At 43.4% G+C, this 24,828-nt stretch overlaps 1 protein-coding gene across 8 annotated transcripts in view; it reads right to left on the reverse strand.

Annotated features, from left to right (window-relative positions):
* Positions 1-24,828, reverse strand: part of LOC133628520 (ubiquitin-associated protein 2-like) — a 135,153-nt gene that overhangs the window by 4,535 nt on the left and 105,790 nt on the right. For 2 of the 8 annotated variants that reach the window (XM_062016801.1, XM_062016797.1), the window contains 9 exons: positions 17,468-17,651; positions 13,855-13,921; positions 12,338-12,536; positions 11,782-11,873; positions 11,126-11,173; positions 5,236-5,314; positions 2,359-2,561; positions 958-1,057; positions 766-873 (listed from right to left, as the gene is read on the reverse strand). In XM_062016801.1, the coding sequence (XP_061872785.1) occupies positions 766-873; positions 958-1,057; positions 2,359-2,561; positions 5,236-5,314; positions 11,126-11,173; positions 11,782-11,873; positions 12,338-12,536; positions 13,855-13,921; positions 17,468-17,651 (1,080 nt within the window). Of the gene's footprint in view, positions 1-765; positions 874-957; positions 1,058-2,358; positions 2,562-5,235; positions 5,315-5,489; positions 6,526-11,125; positions 11,177-11,781; positions 11,874-12,337; positions 12,537-13,854; positions 13,922-16,445; positions 16,491-17,467; positions 17,652-24,828 lie in introns of those variants that run through there. The other 6 variants (XM_062016798.1, XM_062016796.1, XM_062016794.1 and 3 more) reach the window with 5 other exon arrangements.

A 24,828-nucleotide genomic window follows, 5' to 3' on the forward strand; every position in this document is an offset into this window, starting at 1 on the left:
AGTGGGCTTGGCAGTGTGAGGTTAGTGGTTGGACTCAATGATCTTAAAGGTCTTTTCCAATCAAAACAATTCTATGAATCTATGAACAGGTTTTGGCTGAAGACAGTCCAGTTGGTGTTTCAAATGCACAGCAAATGCTTGGTATTTGCTTAAGTCCAAGGATGAACTAGTTAGTGCTAAGCGGTTCAGTACACATTTCTCAGGTCTAACCAGCGTGTGCAGAAAAAAAAGCTTTCATAGAAGCTGTAAAAATTCTTCAGCCTTTATAGTCACAAAGGAAACATTTCCAGGCATAAAACAATGCAATGAGTTACAGGGTGTACAGACAGCAGCTGAAACAACAGTCAGAAATGGGTGAACTGCCCTGCCAAGATACTCAAAATGTAGCCCTCATTTTACTGAGGACCGTTTCAGTTACAGCATCCAACTGCTTAGGCTTCAAAAACACAGAACTGCTGCAGGACCACTGTTCTTCATCAAAAGAAAACTTTGGCAGAGAAAATAGCTCACCATTTCTCCCATACATAACTGTGGACAAAGCTATGCATTAGCCACGCAAATCTTTAGGCAAAGTTCAGCCATGAGTTTCAGAAGGAAGACTCAGACCGTTAAAATAACAAAGCTTTTTTTATACAAGAGATAGAGAAACAGCTTGGATTGTGACCCTGTTTAGAGTTGGCTGCTGTGTTGACTGCACAGCACTGGCAATATTGGGAGTTTGCCCTACTAAATCCCACTTGAGCAACCTGAAGTCTCATGTGTTACCTTTCCCAGGTCCACTGCCAGCAGATTTGTTTTGTGCTTGAGATGACCCACTGTAGCCTCCTTTGCTGTAATCTCCAGCTGCCGTTGCCTGTGTTAAGTCATCGTAGCCTGTCAGTGTGTACCAAGACAAGGGGTTAGAGCATGCAAGCAGCTCTGCAGAGGCTCAGGTGTGAAGCAAGGCAAGACACGTACCTGCTCCATAGCTGTGCTGCCCATAGCCACTTGCTTGCTGGAAAGGAGTTGATGCTGTGTTCAGGTTGACTCCGTGTTGTTTAGCAGATGCTGGAGGTACCTGGACAAAAAGGGAACAAAAGATGCTGTAAAAGCGGGGAATAGATTACAAAATGCAAACTCCCTCTGCCATCTACTGGGGGAGGCACCTCCACCTCATTGGGAAATTTTATCTGGAATTGGGAGAACTGGGATGGCAGGGGACATGGCACTCACGTTTACAGCAGTGACTTGCTGTAGGGGATTTGTGCAAAGTTCAAGTTTTGTGCTCTGATTGCAGTGCAACCATCTTGGAACAGGGTGCAGATTTCTTTTATGCACTGGATGTAAACAGCAAATTCTTACGTACAAACATAAGAAGGAGCAACCATAGTGCTCTCCCTCCAGAATCAAACAAAACATCAAGCCCTGCCTGAGGCTGTTTCATAAAACACTGTCCTAGAGGGCTCTAAACCAGACTCATCTAACTCTCCTGCCTGGAGCATCATCTCTTCCCAAACAACCTTCTTCCTCGTGGGATACCAGCGCTGCTCTGACTTAATGGGGTCTCCTCCATCTTCAAAAGGCTTTCCCAGGCACTCTCAGCTTACTGACTCAGCTTTGGGTCTCCCCTACACTTTTCAGAGGCTGTCACTGTCTGCTATTTACAGTAACTTGCACAGGAGTCCATGAGTTCTGTCCTTCTACATTTCTCGCTTTCTTGGGGAAAGGACTGCAGTTATTTTCTCATGCTTGCACATTTCTGAAGATCCCTTGCAGACTGGAGACAATCATTAATTTCTCAGGAGATCCCACCTGAGTACTGCATCCAGCTCCAGGATCCCCAGTATGAGAAAGACACAGACCCACTGGAACAGGTCCAGAGGAGGGACACAAAACGATCAGAGAGTTGGAACAACTGTCCTATGAGGGAAGGCTGAGAGTGTTGGGGTTGTTCAGCCTGCAGAAGAGAATACTCCAGGAAGATCTTCTTGTGGCCTTTCAATACTTAAAGGTGTTTAGAAGATGGAGAAAACCTTTTTACCAGGCCCTGTAGTGACAGGACAAAGAGTACCAGTTTTAAACTGAAAGAGGGTAGGTTTAGATTGACATTAAGACATTTTTCACAACCAGGGTGGTGAGACACTGGCACAGGTTGCCCAGAGAGGCTGTGGATGCCTCATACCTAGAAATGTTCAAAAGCAGGTTGGATGGGGCTTGGAGCAACCTGGTCTAATGGAAGGTGTCCCTGCTCATGACAAGGAGGTTGGACTAGGTGATCTTCGAAAGTTCCTTCCAACCCAAATCATTCTATGATTCCAAGATGGAGAAAGAAAACCAAAGGCACAAAGGGAGGGTTACCATTTAGGCTGTCACACTTACAAACATGGTTGGCCCATACTGGAATGCACTGGGTACACCAGGCACACCAGCATAATAAGGTAACCCAGCGTAGCTGTAGCCTGGGGGCAGGGTCGGGTTGAGGAAGGGCTGTTGAGTCTGCGTCTGGTTCTGCTGCGGCTGGGCAAGCGTGGTAGCAGGAGCAGGGGAGGCAGAATCCCCCCGGCCAAATTTTGTTACATCACCTGTGAAAGAAAGAACTGATCAGAAAAGCTGTCAAAACTACTCCATAAGCAGCAGACTAAGAGGACTCAAATCCTCTGGATACAAGCAGACAACTACAGAAGAGAGCACATCCTACACTTGAAAGACTGCAGTTGTTCATGGGAAGTGCTCTCTTGGTCTCTGCTCCAGAGTGCCACAGGGACATTGCCTGTTTGTGGCACAGAACTCACATAGCTAATAAAATGGAGATACCAACGCCTACCTATCTCACACGGTCTGAGCAGATTCATTCCTATCAGATCTCATTTAAACATAAGAAAAACTATTTTGCTGTTGAGGTGAGGGAGCCCCATCCCAGGCAGCCCAGGGAGGGTGTGGAGTCTCCTTCTCTGAAGGTCTTCAAAACCGACCTGGATACGTTCCTGTGTGACCTGATCTAGGTGGACCTGCTTTGGCAGGGGGATTGGACTGGATGATCTCTAAAGGTCCCTTCCAACCCCTATCATTCTCTGATTCTGTGATTGTAATAAAACATGCTAAAAGCAGAACTACGGTAAGTAGCCAAAGAGCAAATGGCTGTTGGGTTAAAGTGTCACTCTCCTAAACATTAAACTGATTAGATAAAGCTTCATGAGTTGAAAGCAAGTTAGTATTTACAGGCAGTGATGAGCATATTTTTGTCAATGTCTGTTTATTTGTCGAGCATGTCCGGTTCCTCACACCAAAGTTCTGGAGATAGTAGCTGAAGGCCAGGAAAGCAAGGCTTGCGTTGCCTGTCACCTTATTGAAGTAGGAAGGGAAATTCACTTAATAACCCAAAAGCAGCCTTCTGAGAGACATGATTACAAAGCAGAACACTTTTAAACACTTGCATTTTCTGGCAGCTTACAGAGCAGCATGTCCATGTGGTTTTTAGGAAGGTAACATTCATCAATCACATCTCAGTCCCAACCAGTATGAATTTTTGTTGGTTATGACAACACTTGTCATGGTTTGACATGATAGCCTTTTCTGGTAAGTGGGAAGGGGCTGTAAAGATGGCTCCTGTAAGAAGTTGCTCGCAACTCTCCCCAGCTCAGAGCCAGACCCACTTCTGGGGCTGAGCCAATTAGACTAATTTTGCTAAAGCTGGCCCCAGACCAGGGACAGTGACTATGGCCGGAGGAAGCCGTGTCCCATGGGAGGGACCCAACCACTTCACTGCAGACCCCAAGACAGGGGCAGTGATTTTCTTCTTTAAAACTATGGCCGGAAGAGGCCATGTCCCAAAGGAGGGACCCTTTATCACTATGGCCAGAGCAGGCCGTGCCCCGAGGAAGGGACCCAATATCCACAGCTGTAACTGTGAGAAGGAACCCACGACAAAGCAGCTCATTAAACTTATGCCCAGAAGAGGCCTTGTCCCGAGAGAGGGACCCTGTAACTGCAGAAACTGCAACCGTGGTGAAGAATCCACGCCAGAGGTATTCACCAAGGACTGCATCCTGTGTGAGGAACCCTGTATCGGCAGAAGCCGCAGCTGCTGGGAAGAACCCACACCAGAAAAGTACATTAAGGACTGTGTCCCGGGGGAGGAACCCCGTGTTGGAGTAGGGGAAGAATGTCAGGAGTCGTCCTCATCTGAGAAGACAGAAGCAGCAGAGCCCATCTGTGAGAGACTGACCACATCCCCCATTCCCTGCCCCCCTGAGCCGTTGAGGGGGGAGGAGGTAGAGATATCAGGAGCAGTGAGCTGGGCCCAGGAAGAGAGGAAGGATGAGGGAGGGAGATTTTAAAGTGCAGGTTGTCATTTTCTCATCATCCTACTCCCTTTTTGCTTTTATTCCATTCTGTTTCTTGTAGAATAAACTTTCCTACTTTCCTCTCTAATTCGAGTACTGGAGTCTGTTTTGCCCAGAACCGTAATTGGCAGTGAGCCCTCCCTGCCCTTGTCTCAATCCACAACAACCTTGCTTATCTTTTTACTCCCATTTCGCTAGGGCCTCCATCATCCTAATGAGGGTGGGAGTGAATGAGGGCACCGAGCGAGAGACTGTCATGGTGCTGCTGTGCTAGCTGGGCCAAACCATGACAACACTTAATATCATCATTATAGGAATTATAACACCCATGGCTACAGTTTAAGCTGTAATCAGATGGCAGTGGATGAAAACTGCCAGCTGAAAATCCCAGACGACATAAATGTCATCTTTGCATAATGATAACTGAAGAGCAAGAGTTTCTTAGACCATATGCTTTTGGGGAATGAAGTCCATTAGGTTTGGAGAGAGTGAGCCTTGCTCTGCTGGGAACATACAAGTGCTAAAAGAGCAGTAACAAAGCATGAGGAGCTGCTCAGGAGGGTCTTATTCCACTTCCAAAAGAGGAAAGCTAGTCAGTTGAATTTCAAGAACAATTAAGCTGTGGAATACTTTTCAAGCACCCCTATGTGCTTGGGAAGGGCACAAGAAGCTGCTGCTGTTTATACTCATAATGATTTTGGGACTTATTCTCAAAGGCTATCCAATTTAGTCCCAGAAGTTGTCACATATGAATTACTGACCAAAACTGTGAAGAAATATGTCAGGACTGAGAAGGAGATGCTCAATTTTGTTTGACTAGTTTAGACTGATGGTCTTTCAAAACCATCAAGATGACCTGCATTTAGAATCCAGAAAACCTCACTTGCCATCCTCAGCTTATGACAGCACTCACCTGAGTATGGGTTGTTAGCAAGGTTCCCATCTCTGCCTGTCAAGGTTGCAGGAGCAGGGAATGTAATTCCGTAGTATTCCTTGGAAAGAGATATCATTTGTTAATAGTTGAATCTGTAACAGGGCAGCTCTTATAAATCACGGATTAGAGGCATAAGAAAATTTAAAAGGGAAGAAGTAAAATTTGGGCAGAGGATGACTTTCTCATCCTTCTGCCCAAATTTGACTTCTTCCCTTTTAAATTTAAATCACAGTTCTGAGATTCTCCCTTCTAGCAGAGCTGGATGTACCTGGATCCTCACCTTGAAAATAAATATTTAAAAAATAAAAAGTAGATTATGTACAAATACTTAATTTCTTAACAGTAAATTAAAGACAATGCCTAAATGTTTTCCCCTCCCAACCCTCAGCTGTCATCTTCCATCAAGACTGCACCTGGAAGAGCAACAGACCATGAGGGGGTCAAAGAGCCACAGTCAGACTGGGGCAGTAATCGCAATGTGGATGTAGTCTAAATCCCTGTACCATAATATGTTTTCTATAAGTCGAAATGTCAGCTAGGAAAGCAACACACACATAGAAAAAAATTAAATGGAGAGTGTTACTACTGAAGAGTGGAAAATTTATTTAAACAATGTTAGAGGGGACCTCAGAAAATCCAGTGGGGTGTACAAAGAAAATGGGGTTTGGCACCATTAATAAAATAAGAAAATTCAAACCAGTGTTTGTTTAAGCTTTCTCTCATCCTTTTTTAATTTTAATTTTTTGTGTATGTAGTGGTTTTGCCTGGGCCAGATTTTGGTAGCGGGGGTGGGGGGGAAGCTATAGGGGAGGCTTCTTTAAACAAAGATCTGCCAGAAGCTTCCCCTGTAGCTGATAGGGCTAATGCCAATCAATTCTAAGATAGACCCTGCAGCTGACCCAGGCCTGGCCAATTAGTGATGGAGGTAGCGCCTCTGTGATTCACCTATTTGAGAAGGGGAAGAAGTTGTTGCGCAGTTGATAAATGGCAGCAGCAACAGGGAGTGAGAATAACATCTCTGCAGACACCAAGGTCAGTGGAGAAGGAGGGGGAGAAGGTGCCCAGGCACTGGAAGAGAGACTCCCCTGTGACCTGTGCTGAAGACCATGGTGAAGCAGCTGTGCCCCTGCAGCCCATGGAGGACTGTGGGGCAGCAGAGATCCACTCGCAGCTCGTGGAGGACCCCACACCGGAGCGGGTGGATGCCTGAAGGAAGCTGTGACTCTGGGAAGCCCATGTTGGACCAAGTTCCTGGCAGGACCTGAGAGCCTGTGGGGAAAGAGGAGCCCACATCAGAGCAGGTTTGCTGTCAGGACTTGTGATCCTGTGAGGGACTCACACTGGAGCAGTCTGTCCCTGAAGGACTGTTCTCCCGGTGGATGACCCACGTTGGGTCAGTGTGTGAGGAGCTGTCCCCATGGGAGGCCCCATGCTGGAGCAGTTCATGAGGAACTGTAGCCCATGGGAAGGACTCATGCTGGAGAAGTTCATGGAGGACTGTGTCCCATGGGAGGGACCCCACACTCTAGCAGTGGAAAGTGTGATGAGGCCTCCCTCTGAGAAGCAGCAGTGGCAAAGTCCATCTGTAATGAACTGACTGTAACCCCCATCCTCTGCCCCACTGAGGGGAGAGGAGGGAGTCCCCGGAAAAGGGAGAGGTGGGGGAGGTGTTTTAAGATTTGTTTTTATTTCTCATCTCCCTGCTCTGTTCTGATGGTTCATTAATAAATCAAACTATTTATCTCCAAGTTGAGTCTGTTTTTCCCATGATGCTAATTGCTGTTTGATCTCCCTGTTCTTAGTCTCCACTCACAAACCTCTTGTTATATTTTCTCTCTCCCCTGTCCAGTTTAGGAGAGGGAGTGCCAGAATGACTTGGTGGGCATCTGGCACCCAGCCAGGGCTAATCCACCACAGCTTGATAACATACATATTAGTATAGTAGCATATGTACATATTTAGAAATAAAAACACATTGGGGACAAGAACCCACAGATATTTTTTTTACTGACAGGTTGTGTGATCAAAAAAGATAGAGACCACTGTCTGAGATCTTTCTTCTGGGTCCTCTAAGTGCAGGTAAGACAGTTCTCTCCCTGGAGGGTGGGTCACCTTCACCTTAATAACTAATAACTTAGAAAAGACTTCTTATCTCCCATCAGATGAGGTTTAAAGAGAAGAAAGGGAAGCAGACTGTAGAAACTTCAATCAATATGCAATGTTCAAGTGCTTGGACCTAAAGCCGCTCCTCCAAGGAGCTCTAGAACTAGAGAGCTCCTGAGAGGTTGCCAAGAAATGTGTCACTCTCTGGATCTCCCAAAGTGTAAAAAGAAATCACGTATTCATAAGAAAATAAGGATGACAAACCAAAAGTTAAAAAACACAACCAATACTGGAGCCTTGCACAACAGCAAGAACTGAAGGGAAAGGAGAAACCGCAAAACCCTGCAATAGTAGCAAAACCTGCCCCATCTATCGCTAATCCAGTGCTTTTACATTTCCCACTCAACCACTACAGGCAACGTCCCCCTCCCAAACCACCTGATCCAATACACTCCCAAGTCAAGCACTGCCACCACCCTCTCCCCATCCCAATGCACTTCCAAGTCCACTGCGGCTAATGGCCAAAACCAAAAGTCACAGGCAGAAAACTCGCCACCAGCAGAAAGCCCAGAAGGGAAAGCCGCTACACTACATGGTCATGACTTTGGCTGGGACAGATTTCCTTTTCTTCCAAGTAGCCAAAACAGGGCTACAATTTGGGTTGAGGCTGAAGAGACTGTTGATAACACAGGAATGTTTTAATTAGTGCTGAACCGTGACACCACAGTGTCAGGGCCATTTCTGTTTCTCACCCTGCCTTGCCAGTGAGTGGGCTGGGGGTGCACAAGAAGCTGGGAGGGAGCATGGCCAGGACAGTTAGCCTGGGACCACATCTGCCTTGAAGCCCTCCTCTGCTTCCAACACCTCCATAACCTCACCTACAACATGCACAGTTCGACCAACTCCTTGAACCACCTGCACGGCCTCACTGAACCCCACACCTTCTGGACACTGTCCTGGACCCACCTCTCTCCTCCTGACATGAACACCCATGGGAACAGCCACTGCCAGGATGGCCCTGCACCCTCAGTCTCCACTGACTGATTGCTCTGCTACTTATAGAACTGACCCTATTTATTGTGATAATGGCTTTTATCTATTTATTCATCTATTTATTCCACAGAAAATAAAGAGCTATTGCAAAAAGCTTGCCAGTGCCTCTCATCTCTGCAATAAGCCTTTGGGCTGGGGGGAAGCCACCTCCACTCAACACCCTCTCCAAGCCCTGCTCCAGACAGGGCTCTGCACATCCCCTGACTGCTCTTCTCTTGGACACCTTCTCAGCGAGGCACTTGCCTCAATCTCTTTCCAAAACCTCTGTCAGGGTTTCACTGTCCTCATCAGAATCATCTTCTCGGTCCTTGTCTCCTCAACACTTTCCACCTTCTAAGCTCACTGTCCTGAGCTAATCATCTCTGGAGGCCTCAGCACAAGGTAGACATGGACTTATTGGAGCAGGTACAGGGGAGGGACACAAACATCCGCAGAGGGTTGGAACACCTCTCCTAGGAGGAAAGGCTGAGAGCGCTCCCCTTGTTCAGCTGGGAAGGTGGCTCCAGGGAGACGTTCTGGAGGCCTTTCAGTCCTTAAGGGGTGCTTGTAAGAAAGATGGGGACAGACATTTTCATTAGTCCTGTAGCAATAGCACAGGGGGTCATGGCTTTAAGAGGTGAGATTCAGACTAGATACAAGGCAGATGGTTTTGACCATGACGGTGGTGAAACACAGGAACAAGGTTGCTTACAGAGCTAGTGGTAGATGCCCCATTCCTGGAAACAGTCAAGATCATTTTGGATGGGGCTCTGAGCACCCTCATCAGAACCTCAAGATGGCCCTGATCACTGCTGGGAGGTTGCACCACATTATCTTTCAAGGTCCCTTGAACCCCAACCAGACCATGACACCAGCAAGGAGAAGTATGGCAGAGATTGCTTGGATGATGCTGAGTTCCCCTACTCTTGCCCCTTCAGGAACTGGTCACAACAACTCACTTCTTGCAATGCTCCAAAAGCCCCTGCAGCACCAACTATTCTGAGGCAACACACACCAGGTATCAATCCTTACATTTCTCCTCTTCAGCTTTACTCTTGGAATTAACGGACACAGTAAGGATTTTTTTGTCCATGTACTTTACTATCTTGATTTTACTTTGAGTATTATCCAATGTTTTTTCCTCTCTGTTTGCTATGACTACATGGAAATATCATCAGTAATTCTCAGCTCCTGGCCCCTCAGAAACAAATCACCTCACCAAGAGGCATGTTCTACTCCAGCCCCTCTGCTCAAGTCGTACAGGTTCACGGAAAAACCTACTGCTACCCAGAGAACAACAAAAATATTCACCAAACACATGGGAAGCTCAGGCTGAGTAAAGTTGAGCAGCACTCATAGAAAACACTGTCTCCTACCATTTAATCACGTGTTGGATTTGCCTGGCAAGGTTTTGGTAGCACAGATATACAGGGGTGGCTTCTGTGGGAAGCTGCTGGAATATTCCCCCATCTCCGACAGATCCAATGCCAACTGGCTCCAAGATGGACCCACCACTGACCAAAGCTGAGTCTATCAGTGATGGTAGTTGGACCGCTGGGATAAAGTATTTAAGAAGTGGAAAAAATGATGTGTGATGGCAACTGCAGCCAGAGAGACAAGTGAGAATGAGAGAAACACCTCTGCAGACACCACAGTCAGTTTTGAAGGAGGGGAGGAGATGCTCCAGGTGCTAGAGCAGAGGATCCCCTGAAGCCCACAGTGCAGTCCATAGAGGTCCACCGGGGAGCAGAGATCCACCTGCAGCCTGGGGAGGACCCCACACCGGAGCAGGTGGATGCCCAAAGAAGGCTGTGACCCCATGGGAAGCCTACACTGGAGCAAGTTTCTAGCAGGACTTGGGAATCTGTGGAGAGAATAGTCCACGCTGGAACAGGTTTTCTGGCAGGACTTGTGACCCCATAGGGGACTCACACTGGAGCAGTCTGTTCCTAAAGGATTACACGTCATGTAAGGGACCCCCACGCTGGAGAAGTTTGTAGAGGACTGTCTCCCATGGGAGGGACCCCACACTGGAGCAAAAGAGTACGAGGGTGGAGGAGCAGCAGAGACAACTGACCACAACCCCCTTTTCCCCTGTGCTCATGGCAGGGAGGAGGTAGAGAAAATCAGAAGTGAAGCTGAGCCCAGGAAGAAGGGAGGGGTAGGAGTAAAATATTTCTCACTACTCTGATTTGATTAAACTAATTTCCTCAAGTCAATTCTGTTTTGCCCGTGACAATAACTTTTGAGTTATCTCTTTCCATCCTTATCTCACCCCATGAGCCCCTCATGATATTTTTCTTACAATTTATAAGCAAAGATCTCCATCTATGAGCACCTTCCAAACCTGTCAGATGTACCTAGTGACTGCCAATTTTTGTATTTGCTGTTCAACCCTACCTCTTGATAAAAGAAAACATTCACACTCAGATTTCAACTAGATTTAACAAGATGTCATAGTGTTGCTACAACGATTAAATATTTCTCCACTTAAAAGAACAGAGCACGCTTGCTTCTATTTACAGAGTCTGCAGATGGACAAATGCACAGTGCAATAGTTGTTCTGCATCAATTTACATCACCTAGAGAAATTGTTTGTGGATATTCAAAACAACAGAATACAGAACATAAGGATAAGCTCTTAAACATCATTAAATGAAGTAATTTGTGTTGCACAAATGATCAACACTGAAGATAAATTGTTTAAATGAAATATATGAAGCCATTTACTTACCATTGGTAGCCTGGATTGAAGCAGCTGGAGATCATCATAACCATAAATCTGCTTAAAGACAGATAAAAATACAACATAATTGTAACACTTCTTTGATGTTGACCAATTTGAGATTTAAAACAGAGTTTGACCTAGGCCCAGTCTATTTTCAAGATGTGAAGCTATATGTTGCATTTTGCCATCATGGTGCACTGTAGCATTTTAAGACTAGTAGAGCTAAGCTTAATTAAAATGTCTCATCACCCTGCTGATGTTTCTTGGTGACAGCAGACCTCTTGAGGAGAGTTTGACTGTCTCCAATAAGGTCAAGACACACAGCATGTTTCCACCATTACTACAGTAAACCTGTTCCAGGAACACAAATCTGAACAAAATAATTTTACTCAAAGGATCTAAAACTTGATACCACCGAAAACTACAGCAACATGCATGTTTAGCTTTGACAGCAGCCAAATCAGGTTTGTACCAACATTTCTGCAGTTTACCATCAACAGTAAACCCCCAGGGAATGTATTTAATCTATTCTTCAGCATTTGGAACAAGAATTCTAGGTGCAACAGATGTTGACAGAAACTCCCCGGCACAACGGCAAGTCTGGAGGGCCCACTTGCACCAAGAGTTAAGCAATCAAGGACAGGAACAATTAAATTGCTTACTGGGTAGGCAGGTAGAAGACCTCCAGGTCCCACAATATACTGGTTATGCAACAAGGGTGGTACGCCTTGGGGCAGGTTTGGGGGAGCTTTTCCTGTAGAATCAAAATACAGACACTTGAACAAGCCTTTAGAGAAGAAAAGACTTCAGCACTGAGACAAGACAGTTCACAAACCCTGGTGGCTGTGCTGTCATCATTTGTAAAGAGCAGAACTCTGTAGAAGAATTTTGGGCTGGTTGATGAAAATGCTCAAAATAGCCTCAAGAGTTTAACCATGCCTCAAGTAAGGGAAAACAGTGGCTACTTAAGACTGAAAACTGTCCCATCAGAGAATAGTCTAATTTTGTAATTTACTTTGCCCAAGAGGATTATAAGAATTACAGAAACTTCTCCAAAACCAGGCAACTTTATTTTATAAGTCAGCAAATAAAGCATGCTGAAAATGCTAGTCAAGAGTGTGGATTTCTCAGCATAGCTATGGCTGGTGAGATGCTCAACTGACAGCCCTGACAACTGAAGTCCTCTGTCTATCCACATGATCTGTTAATGTTGCGAACCTGAACACAATAAGGGAGCTGCTCGTGTGGTAGCAGCTGGTAGAGACACACTGGTAATGCTCAGGCCAAAGACGTTTGTAGTGTTCATACTGCTTGCCATGTTGATAAATGAAGAGGTGGTGCTAGTGGCTGAGGTTGAAGCAGTTGAAAAGGTTGTTGAGGGCTGGAGTGAAGAAGTTGTGTTCTCAACACTAGTGTGCTAAAAAAAGAGACAAAAAGAATGAGGATCACGGAGCAAATAAACCACAGTGGAAGATGCTGGGGGAAAAATAAAATAAAAAACCTCAACCATCTTTTAAGTAACAACAGCACATACAAAAGAGATGCATTATCTATATACCAAGCAAGCAATCAAGCTACATGCTTGTAATTTTTAAGTATTCAAAGAAAATTATTATGAGAGCTAAATTGTAACTGCTGTGTCATCACAAAATTATACCACAGTAACTCAGATGTCACTTGACTGCGTTACCTTCTTGCCCTTTGCTTGTATACTCCAAGCTAGTACTTGTTATGTTAAATAAACTTCTATATTCTTCCAAAAGACAGTATTTGTTTTCAAAACACAGGACATTGCTACTGTCGTTTCCTCAATGTATTTATGGAATTTCAAAGATTAAAACTGTAGTGCCCCACAACAAAATCAATGTGGTAAATTCACACACAGACCAGGTGCATTACAGGAACGCATGAGGATAAAGGAGTCCCTGGTTTAAAAGTAGTCCAATACAGTGCCTTAGCTGTAAAGTTGATCACATCTGGAGAACAGTGTCAGCAACACAGAAAAGCCAAATCAACTCTGACAACGGCAAAGAAGGACATTTGGATAAGTGTGGATTTTTAAGTCACATATTCAGTAGGGATGGAGCATTACAAAGCAAAATACAGACATAAAGAAAAACAGGAACCTATCTGCACCCCCCAACTGGGACTGTACAGAAGCATCCCATCACAGAACAAGGTAGTGCCTCTCTGACTTGTGTTTGTGTAACCTTATCCAGAGCACTGTGTTCATTACCAGTCATCTCATTAAATACACAGGTGACAATGCCACATGGTAAGCTCTAAAATCATCTGTCATGAGGCATTTGTCATAACATGTATCATTCCATCATCTGCATTTTGCTAGCTAACCTCTCCAGCAGAGACTGCTAACAGTCCACATTTTGAAGTAGTTTCAGACAGACATGTCTAAATGTCTTTTTTATTATTACTTGATACATTTGTTAAAATAAATTATTTTTTTTATTATTCCACACCCCCTTGCTGGCACAAAAATTTCCTCTGCAGTTCTGTGACTTGGCAAGTCTCTATAATAGCTATTCCTGACCTAGTACAAATCACAAGTGGTAAAGACTTATTCCAACTAGAGGGCTGGCAGTCCTCCTTCCCCCCAAGACAAGGATCTTGTTTTGGTTTTTAGTGTGCTGGGACACAAGGAACTTTAAGAGAGGGTCTTAATAATCAGATAAACGTACTAAATGTCAAACATTTGTTGAAATGCAAGTATTACTTACTGCATGTGATGTGCTTGAAGACAACACTGAGGCAGGGGAGAGGCTGCTCTGATGATTGGAAAGGGAGCTAGAATGAAATTGCAAAGAATAAAATTAATTTTTCCTAGAAGTATTTTATATATATATATATGTTTATAGATATATGTATGCCTCTACAGGCATTTTTTCCTCAAACTAATGTCCTACTACTTTTTAATGAAAAAAAATCAATGTACAGAGACAACAATTACTAACAAGAAACATCTAAACCATCATTCATTTGTATTTATCCATTTACTATATTTTTAGAAAAATAAACAATAGCTGTTTCAGGAACTATGTGGCAATAACTCAAAGATGCAAAGTCCAAAACCAGAACAAGGTTTACACAACACATGACATGTTTTTCATTCTTTCCCTGAGCAACTGCTGATGCCTGCCACAGGCCACAGATATTTATTAGGTGAGGTGGTGCTTTGGTTTCACTCACTGTGGTATGTCTCACATTTTATCTTGCATAATATTAATTCAACCAGTTACAACTACATAGTATTTGTCCCATAGTTCTGTCAAATCCCCAACACACACAAAAGACGGGGCTCAAAACAAACCAGCAAATGAAAAGCTTCTGTCAAAGGCCCCAAATTTATCATACCACTAGAGAATCTGGTAATTTAATCAAGGTCGGTTCATATCACTACACACTACCAAAAGCCATTTTCTCCTTGAAAAGATGAATCAGAACTATCGGTTCAGTTTTATACGTACACTGTAAAATACAAAAAGAAATAATTCCCTGCTGAAAAACATCTGTTTTAGGAATTAACTCTGCTTTAGTATCACCCTTTTTACCCTAGCTGACCAGGCCTAGTAACTTTTGGCAGTAACAGTAGCATTGACGTTCATCTATAATCCAAAGATCTTTAAGTATCTGCTTGAAAGGTAACTGAAATTGGTTCTTAAAGACTTATACTCACTGGAGTTATACTTTACATTTGAGGTCAAGAATATAACTTACAGTACAGTATGTAATTGCAGTGGTTTTGCCCGGGCCAGGTTTTTTGTTAGTGGAGGCAGCTAGAGGAGTAGGTTCTTTAAACAAAAGACCTGTCAGAAGCTTCCCCTGTAGCTGATAGAGAGGAGCCCATGACAGAGCAGGTTTGCTGTTGGGACTTGTGATCTTGTGAGGGACTCACGCAGGAGCAATGGTGGATGACCCATGCTGAGGCAGTGTGTGAGGAGCTGCCCCCATGGGAGACCCCATGTCAGAGCAGTTCATGAGGAACTGTAGCCCATGGGAAGGACCCACGCTGGAGAAGTTCACGAAGGACTGTCTCCCATGGGGAAGGACCTCACACTGTAGCAGTGAGAAAATGTGAGGAGGCCTCCCCCTGAGAAGAAGCAGTGGCAAAGTGCATCTGTAATGAACTGACCATAACCCCCATCCCATCCCCCATGCCGCTGGGGGGGGAGGGAAGGAGAGTCCTGGGTAAAGAGGGGGGTGGGGGGAGGTGTTTTAAGAATCAGTTTTATTTCTCATCTCCCTGTTCTTATTGTTCCTTTAATAAATCAAACCTTTTTCCTCCCCAAGTTGAGTCTGTTTTGCCTGTGACGCTAATTGCTGAGCGATCTCTCCGTCCTTAACTCACAAACCGCTCGTTATATATTTCTCTCTTTCTCCTGTCCAGTTTAAGAGGGGGAGTGATATGATGACTTGATGGACACCTGGCTAAACCACCACAGTAATAAACAGAATGAACACTGAACAAAGGCAAAAAAACCCCAAAGCTATAAAAAATAGGTATGGTTTGGTGCTCAAAAAGCCCCTCCTCCTGTGAAATCAGAAGCAAGAGAGATCCTAACCAGAACAAATATTTTGGTATTCTCTAAGGAAAAAGCTACAAGAAAATATGAGTTTTCATAACAAAGGTGCAGGCTACTCGTGGTGGTTTGACCCTAGCTGGATGCCAGGTGCCCACCATGCCGCTCTATCACTCCCACCTCAGCAAGCCAGGGAAGGGGAGAAAATAAGATGAGAGTCTCGTGGGTTGAGATAAAAGCAGTTTAATAAAGAAGCAGCAAAGCCACATGTGTGCGAAGTGAAGCAAAAGCAAATAAAGATGTTACTCTCTACTTCCCATCAGCAGCGATGTCTGGCCACCTTCCAAGAAGCAGGGCTTTGGTATGTGTAACAGTTGCTTTTGGAAGGCCAAAAATGAATCTTGCCCCCGCCCCCCAGTTTATATTGCTGAGCTGATGTCATATGGCATGGAATATCTCCTTGGTCAGCCTGGGTCAGCTGATGTTGTGCGAGCAATAGTTATAACATTGATGTGCTATCAAAACCAACATTAAGCACAGCACTGCAAGAGCTGCTGTGGAAAATCACCACCACCCCAGACCCACTACACTACATTATATGCCTTAATTTAAGGGCAAACACTTTTGGCAACTCTTCAACATTGTGGGATCAGAATAAATCTTGACAGTTTCATAGACTAATTTTACTTTGATTCTTTAAAATTGTTCACCATCTGCAAGAATTACAATGACACCACTTCAGGGAGCAAGATATAGTTAGTCCAACATACAGTTTTAAACTATTCCCTTACCCACTCTCCTCAGCTCTTCTAATAAGTCTTAATTCACCATTTGACCTATGGTAGACACATAGACAAGAGTCACCAGCACAACCAAGTCAGCCATGGTTGGAATTCAGGGATCATCTCTTCATGATGATATCTCACATCTGTCCAACAGCATCAACCCTCCAACTAAAATGTCTACCAAGATACACAGCTTTTCAACAAATGTGGAGACATGATGTTTCTAACGTGGAGTGATTCTTGTTGTTTGACATATTTACTATTTTATTCAACAGAAAACACTAGTGTATTAAACGAGAATCAACTATGTCCTAGCTATGAAACAGGAAATAAAACCCTATTATTCCATCAAATTAGTTTCTTACATTAACAAATACAGTACAAATGTGACTATCAAATCAGTATGGCCTCAGGATGTCACCTGCCTGAGGATGAAAGCTCAAGTAACAGGCACTGAGAAAAATCAGACAGAAAGTGCAGATGAGCTAAACTGTGCTGAATGTACTTCCAGGAACATCAATTTGATCTTCCAACACATCTTAAAAAATGTCTTAGTAAAAGAAAACATGCATGCTTTTCCTGTGGAATTTTTTCTGGTTTTTATTAAAAAAAAAAATACAAATATAAGAAATGCAATATTTCAAAACTAGCAAGGAAGTAAACTGTTAAGGAATGATTTCCAACATATGATGCTGAACAAACAGCAGGCACTGTGGACCAGATAAGAAAAACAAACCATAGGAATCGATTCAGCTAATTTAGCTGACATGACTGAAGCAAGAGCCCCTTGAAACACAGTTGTTTCTATACCATAAAAACTTGAGGGCAGCAGCTGCTCTATCATTAAGAGGCAGCCCAGAGCTCATACTTTGCAACCAGAAGCACCTGGTTCTTTGAATCGCTCTCCTATTTCTAGTTCACCTCAGAAAAGGGGACTCTGGTGTCTGACAGCCCCCTATGTGCAATCACCCTTTGTTTGCTCCTTCCCCAAAACTGAACCCATTTGTTTATCATGACTTCTACGGTACCTGCTTAACTGGGAAAGTGAGTTGCTGGCCAAATCACCCGACTGTGGCAAGCTGGGCAATGTTACCACATGCTGCGATGTTGAAGGCAGAAGTGAAGCAGCAGTGGATACCACACTAGGCAGAGAACCAGCAGAAGGTAGTGAAGGAGAAGGCTCTGTCTTAGGCACTGGAACTGATGAAATAGCTGCAATAAGTTAAAAAGAGGCATTCAAAGACAAATTCCAGCATACTTGACATCCCAGCCTGGATTCAGGAACACAGTAGTGTTCTCCTCTTGGTTTACAAAAACCTGACCATTAAGACCAGTAACAGTATCAAGCAATCTGGTTATTAAGGAAAATACAGTAATTTTTTTCCCCTTTAAGCTCTTCACCTACAATAGAGTTGTAATTTTCACTGCTACACATGTTGTAAATTACAGTCTTCTGCGCTTCACCTCCCACTTGGCTTTTGCTCACAAGTCAACCCTCATTTTAAAATTCCTTGAATTTGGTTCTGAAATCAGCCATTGGCGCTTTTCAAGACACTATACAAATCTACTTGTACTCTGCTTCTTCATTCCAACCTTTGATGATCAAGACTGAGGTCTTACTGAGTAAAAAGGTACATATAACACCAGTTTGTAGTACTCAGTCAAATGTGTAATGCAGTAGGAATAAAAGAAGCCTCAATAAAAGGCCACAATAGAACATCACATTAAGAATTTTTAATGGCTAACAAGTTGTCAAATATCAACTTACTTTGACCTAGATAACAAAAAGTGTTTAGCTTTAATTTTATTTTTTAGACTACAGTTAAACTTGTTTACTACAAATTGCCTTTCCAAAGGATCACTATACTGTAATAAGACACTGAATGACTCTATTGCCCAATGTAATTCCCAGCTGTTTCTACACTTAGCTCTTGTCCTGCAAAGATAATATAAAGAATTAGAGGCCCTCACCCACCAATAAAACTCAAGAGTTGAGCCCTGTGTTTTGCTGGGCCACATTTCCATACCACACCAGAGGCAACTACCCAGCAGATCATCACTAACTTGCAATGCACGTGAAGGCAGTTTTAGAATGGTGACCCACCAAAAGCCAGATACAAGATTGGAAATAACATGCTACAGTTTGTTCACATTATTGGTTTGCTTTCCTCACTAAATGACCCAAGTCAGGTTGTTGGACTGGGTGTTATGCAAACAGAAATTAAGAGGTCTTGGCCTTGGCAATAAGTATGAGGGTAACTGATGACAGAGAAAGAAATTCAAGCAACAAACAGAAACGTGGTTACGAAGGTGACAAGCGTATCACCTGTTACCTCCTGGCAAGGTTCATATAAAAGTAAATAACATTTACAACTCAATACATTTAAAGTAGAGTTCCCTTCTTGAATTAGGAGATGACATCCTCAATGCACAGAATCACCACCTTCATTAAAACTCCTTCCAGGATGCCCAAACACATTGTGCAAGACAAAGAAAACCAAGAGACAAGTAGTTTGGGTCAGAATTATATCGGTCATGCTTGCTAAGGGTTTAGGAAGCATGAAATCTGGATATTAAGAGGACAAAAAGAGCAAAGAGAAGAGGTGAACAAGTAAGAATATTATCAGCACATGCAGAAAAGAAAAGGTCGATACTTCCAAAAGTTTTAAAGAGAATTTCAAAGTCATTTGGATGCATGAGATATGTGGAAGAAGGACTGATTCAAGCTCATGTGCTTGAGATAAAGAAAAAAACAAAAGTGTTCTCAACTGGCCTAGAAAAAGGGACTAAAAAAGTCGTTATAAAATAATTTTGAAATTGCCAAGAATTCTCAGATCTTTGTTTTCCATAGTAAAGAGACAAGTCTTGTAGTGAATTTCATATATCATTTACCAATTCTGTAAACAAGAGTAAGAAAGTTTTCCACTAGAAAAGTTATCTTTAAATATAACAGTCTTTCAAGTGGTATCTCTTTGGGCATATACACTCCTCCTGCTCATTTAAATTCAACTTGGTACTAACAAAACACTGTTTAAAGGTCTGAATACCCAAGCTTATTTCTACTCAGAAGAAGAAAAAATGCTGCTCCACTAATGACCTACCTGAAGAGATGTTTAAAAAAAGAACAGATCTAAAATGGAAATGCTAGAGTTCCAAAATATGTTTATTCACACTGCTGCCCTTGAAAACTTCCACAGAGGGTAAACACAAATGTAGCTTGCACCAGCCAGCTTGAATAAAGGTGGTAGGGATAAGTTAATGCAGCTGGCAAGCTACTTCAGAAACAGGTGCTGCAAGTTAATCAATTGGGCCCTGGGTGATCTCATGGGCAGGAGCAGCATTTAAGGAGGTATCTAGCAAAGGAAGGGTGGCTTTGAGTCAACTCTGTTAGTTGTACTATGTTGCCTCTGTACATCTCTACATATGCATTACTTAGACTCTCTATGTCTTTGAGTAAATATTGCCTGCACCACTACAACATTTGGTGACCCTGACATGATTTGCTGAATTGGTTGGATTAAGAACCCTTGGCAGAAAAGCACTTGGATTCCTGCTTGAAAAGGCAAGTGATCTGAGTAAATGGGAAAAATGATAAGCAAAGAGGAAAATCCTATTGACACTCTCCAGCATATCCTTGCTGAGAAAGGATTCAATTATGAAAGAGAGGATTTGCTAAGACTTGTAAGATGGGGACAGGAAGTAGGTCTCTTTGTTTCCCCGCAAGAAGTATATGAAAAGGGACACTGGGAAAACCTAGGAGACATGTTGACTATTGGCTTGTGTAAATTGGTATCATCCATTATACACCAGCTAGAAGCTGAGCGTGCTGCTGCTATGAAAGCAGAAACTGCTGTACCATCTGCATTCCCAGTAGATGCTAAAAGGTTCTTTGGAGGTGGTGACTTTATAGTACCCTTGGCTCCACCTCTAGAAGAAAATACTAAGAGACTCTTCGGAGGGGATAATGTCGTAATACCCTCGGCTCCACCTCTAGAAGAGGAGAGCATGGATGTGAGCCCAGAACCCCCTAGAGCACCATTCCAGGAGCCGAATACGTGCATTGTTTCTCCTTCCCTCCCACCCACCCTTCACCATCCTGCCCCATCCCATTCTTCTGCTATGTCTGAAGGAGTACCTGGCAGAGAACGAAAGGTACGTTTTACAAATGACACTGTGGATATGCCATTGCCCCTGAGCTCCTCAATCCCTGAGTGTGTTCCTCTTCCATCACCACCCCCAACATCTAGTGAAGTTGAAGATCAACAAAGACAATTATTAAAGGAAGAATTAATACGACACAGAGAAGATATGAAACAGACTTTGGCCCATTTGGAGGAACTGATGGAAAAGCCAAAAGCAACAGCTAATCAACTGTTGGAACGAATTAATGAGTTAACCAACCCAGAGATTAAAGTTTCATCCCCCCAAGTGCTCAGAGACCCCCAGCCAGATGACTATGATCTGGCTAAGAAATGGAGAGGCCTCATACGTGATGCGGTAATCAAAGGAGAATTTATTCCACAAGCCTTTCCAGTAATAGTAGCACAAAGAAAATGACAATGGGCACCTTTGGATTGGAAGTTGGTAAGGGAAGGCCAGAAAGCAGTAATGCAATATGGCTTGTCCAACTCATATGTTCAAATGTTATTGGATCATATTTTCGCCAGTGGATTAATGACTCCATTTGACTGCCAGAAGCTAGCAGAAACCTTCCTGAAGCCCACTCAGGTATTACTATGGGAGTCTGAATGGGAAAAAAGAGTTGATGTGGCAGTAATAAAAATATGGACTTACAATAGGGAGATCCGTGGCGAGTTGTCACAGCAGATATGATATTAGGAAAAGGACTGTTTGCTGATCCTCAGGTACATGAAGCTGCATGAAGCTATTTTGCAGGAAACACAGACGCTGGCTCGTCAAGCGTTTAAGATCGTCCCTGACATGGGGGTGCCAGTTCCCTCATATACACCTATTATACAGAAACCTAATGAGCCTTTGATGACCTTTTTAGACTGTCTAAGAGCAGCTCTGGATTGTATACCAAGCATGTCAACTGAAGTAAAGGAGGAAATAGGGTTACACTTAGCAGTTGCTAATGCTAACCATGACTGCAAAAAGATCCTGCAGGCTCTCCTGTGGACAGCAACTTTGGTCGACATGATAGAAGCCTGCTCTAGGGTAGGATCGTCAGCACATTTAGCTGAAGCTATGGCAACAGCATTGAAACCTTTAGTTCAACCTCACAAAGGAAATCGGAGGCCAAAATGCTTTAACTGTGGAAAAATATGACACATGAAAAATCAATGTCGGTCCAGACCATTGGTATGGACAAACAGCTCCACCAGACCATCTGGGTCCAATGGCAGATTTAATGGTAAATGTTACAGATGGGGCAAGTTTGGACATAGAGCCACTGAGTGCCGTTCTTGAGTGGCCAGACATACAATGCCTAAGGGAAATGGGTTAGCGAGCGCAATGACACAAAAATGCCCTTCAACATCAACAGCTGCCTGGATGGCCTCAGATCAGCCACTGCAGGAAGCACAGGAGTGCATGTGGAAATAGCAGTAGATGTAACCATCCACAACACGGAGGTAACGGTTATCTCATCTAACGCTAACGGACCCCTTGGCTATGGTTTAAGTGCTTTGCTTTTAGGATGGTCATCGGCCTCTCGACAGGGTATTTTTGTGCTCCCTGGTGTAATTGATGCGGATTATGAAGGAAATATTGGAATAACGGTTAAAGTTTGGCAGCCACCAGTTCATATACCTAAAGGAACTAAAATAGCTCAATTGGTTCCTTTCAGAGCTAAAGTTCCTTTTGCAGGAAGTCGTAAGTGTTGAGACGGTGGTTTTGGATCCACTGGAGTACCTGAGGTAAGACTGGCAATGCCACTTTCACAGGGAAAGCCCAGTCAGACAGTAGTATTCCAACATCCAAATGGTGAACACATGGTTGGGTAGAATACGTTACTGTATATGGGAGCAGATGTTACCATTGTTCCATTATCCTATTGGCCAAAAAGCTGGCCTTTAGAGAATTTAGACATCCCTGTTGTTGGAGTAGGAGGAATGCAGATGACAAAAATTAGCACAGACCTGATTTTGGTATGCATACAGGGCGAAGAGAATAGATGTGTGCAAATTAGACCCTAAGTAATGAACACTTCAGTTTGGCTTTTAGGTAGAGATGCCTTAAGCCAAATGGGCTTTTGTTTGTCAAATGAAAATTTTTAATGGCGGCCATTGATGAGCGACCAATCCTGAAGTTAACCTGGCTCACAGATAAACCAGTTTGGATTGATCAATGGCCGCTAAGCAAAGAAAAGCTCGCCCACATTCATGAATTACTAAATGAACAATTAGAAAAAGCTCATATTAAGCCATCCACTAGTCCATGGAATACACCAATTTTTACTAAAAAATCAGGGAAGTGGAGGCTGTTACATAATCTAAGAGCTGTTAATGCAGTGATGCAGGACATGGGTGCTTTACAGCCAGGATTACCCTCTCCTGCAATGCTTCCAAAAGAATGGCCCCTGTTGGTGATTGACCTAAAGGACTGTTTTTTCACAATTCCCCTACATGAGGATGACAGTGAGAAGGTTGCTTTTACAGTACCATCTATTAACAAACAAGAGCCAGCAAAACTATATCAATGGACTGTTTTACCTCAGGGAATGAAGAACTTGCCAACTATTTGTCAAATTTATGTTGCCTGGTGTGCTGGCACCTATGCGCAAAAAATATCCTTGTGTCTTATTTTACCATTATATGGATGATATCTTGATTGCAGGAAAAGACCTGGACCAGTATCAGATTCTACAAGAAGTGAAGCGACAGTTAAGCATCTCCGGGTTCGTGATCGTGCCAGAGAAGGTACAAATGCACGCCTCTTGGAAATATTTAGGTAATATTATCACCGATGCGCGCATTTATCCTCAGAAGGTGGCAATTAAAACAGAAATTGCTAATTTAAATGATGTTCAAAAGCTAAAAGGTGATATCCAATGGGTACAAACCATATGTGGTATCACGAATGAGGATCTTGTGCCACAAATGCCTTTGTTAAAAGGCTCAGTAGAGGCTGAAAACTGTCAAATGAAAACTGAAAACTCAGCTGAAAACTCAGTAGTGCGCGAAAACTGTCCCAGCAGCAAATGCAAGCAATAGAAAAAATAGGAAACAAGATAGTCAATAACTACAGTCACCAATATGATCCTGACTTGTCAATTAACATTGCTGTGATAAGTCAAAACCAGCATGTAATGGCAGTCTTGATGCAATGGGATTCAGTAGAAAAAGACCCATTGAGGATCTTGGAGTGGATATTTTTGCCATATAATTTGCAAAAAACAATTACCACAAGGCTAGAGGCAATTGCGAAAATAATAGTTAAGGCCAGGAAACATCTGCTGGAAATAGCAGGGATTGAGGCAAACGTCATTTTCGTTCCTCTCACAGATGAGTTCTTGAACTGGGCACTGCAATAATCTGATGAATTACAGTGGGCCTTATTGTCAAATCCAGGAACTATAAATAATCATTATCCGGCCCATAAATTGTTTTCTGTTAAATTTCAAATGGAAGACCAGCCGTTGAGATCAGCAGTACCCGTTAAAGGCCTGACTGTTTTTACTGACACGAGTAAGATCCAAGCCAAAGCAGGAGTGGTTTGGCGGGAGAATGGAGAATGGCAAAATCTAACTGTTCACTCCCCAGGCAGCTCAATTCAACTGCTGGAGTTAATGGATGTAGTTAAAACTTTCAAGAAATGGCCAGACGTCCCATTAAACATCATCTCTGATTCCCTCTATGTGGTCGATGCCATCACTCGATTAGAGAGAGCGTTGTCGAAAAAAATCTCTAATCAGAATTTGTATAACTTATTTCTGTGGCTCTGGCATCAGATAAATGGACGTCAAACTGCTTATTATATTGGACATATTCGAAGCCATTCGGGCTTAAAAGATGGCCTATCAGTTGACAATGAAATATTTGACAAGATAGTGGCAGCTCCTTTATTGATACCTATGAGACCAATAATTGACAAATTTTCTCAAGCCCGAAGATTGCACAATTATTTTCACCAAGGTGCGAAAATGCTGGCGAAGCAGTTTGACCTGACCATATCAGATGCTCAGGGTATTGTTTCCACATGCCCTGCATGCCAGAATCAGATCGGCCTAGGAGTAGGAGTCAATCCCAGGGGTCTGGCACCATTAGGTATATGGCAATCGGATATCACTGTCTATGCTCCCTTTGGGCGATTTAAACGTATACATGTCACTATTGATATTTATTCAGCCATGGTTTGGGCCACAGCCTTAATAAGCGACAGTTCTCGAGACTTCATAAGACATTGGAGGAGTTGCTTTGCAGTCCCT

The sequence above is a fragment of the Colius striatus genome, chromosome W, assembly GCF_028858725.1.
Source record: "Colius striatus isolate bColStr4 chromosome W, bColStr4.1.hap1, whole genome shotgun sequence".
Taxonomy (NCBI): domain Eukaryota; kingdom Metazoa; phylum Chordata; class Aves; order Coliiformes; family Coliidae; genus Colius; species Colius striatus.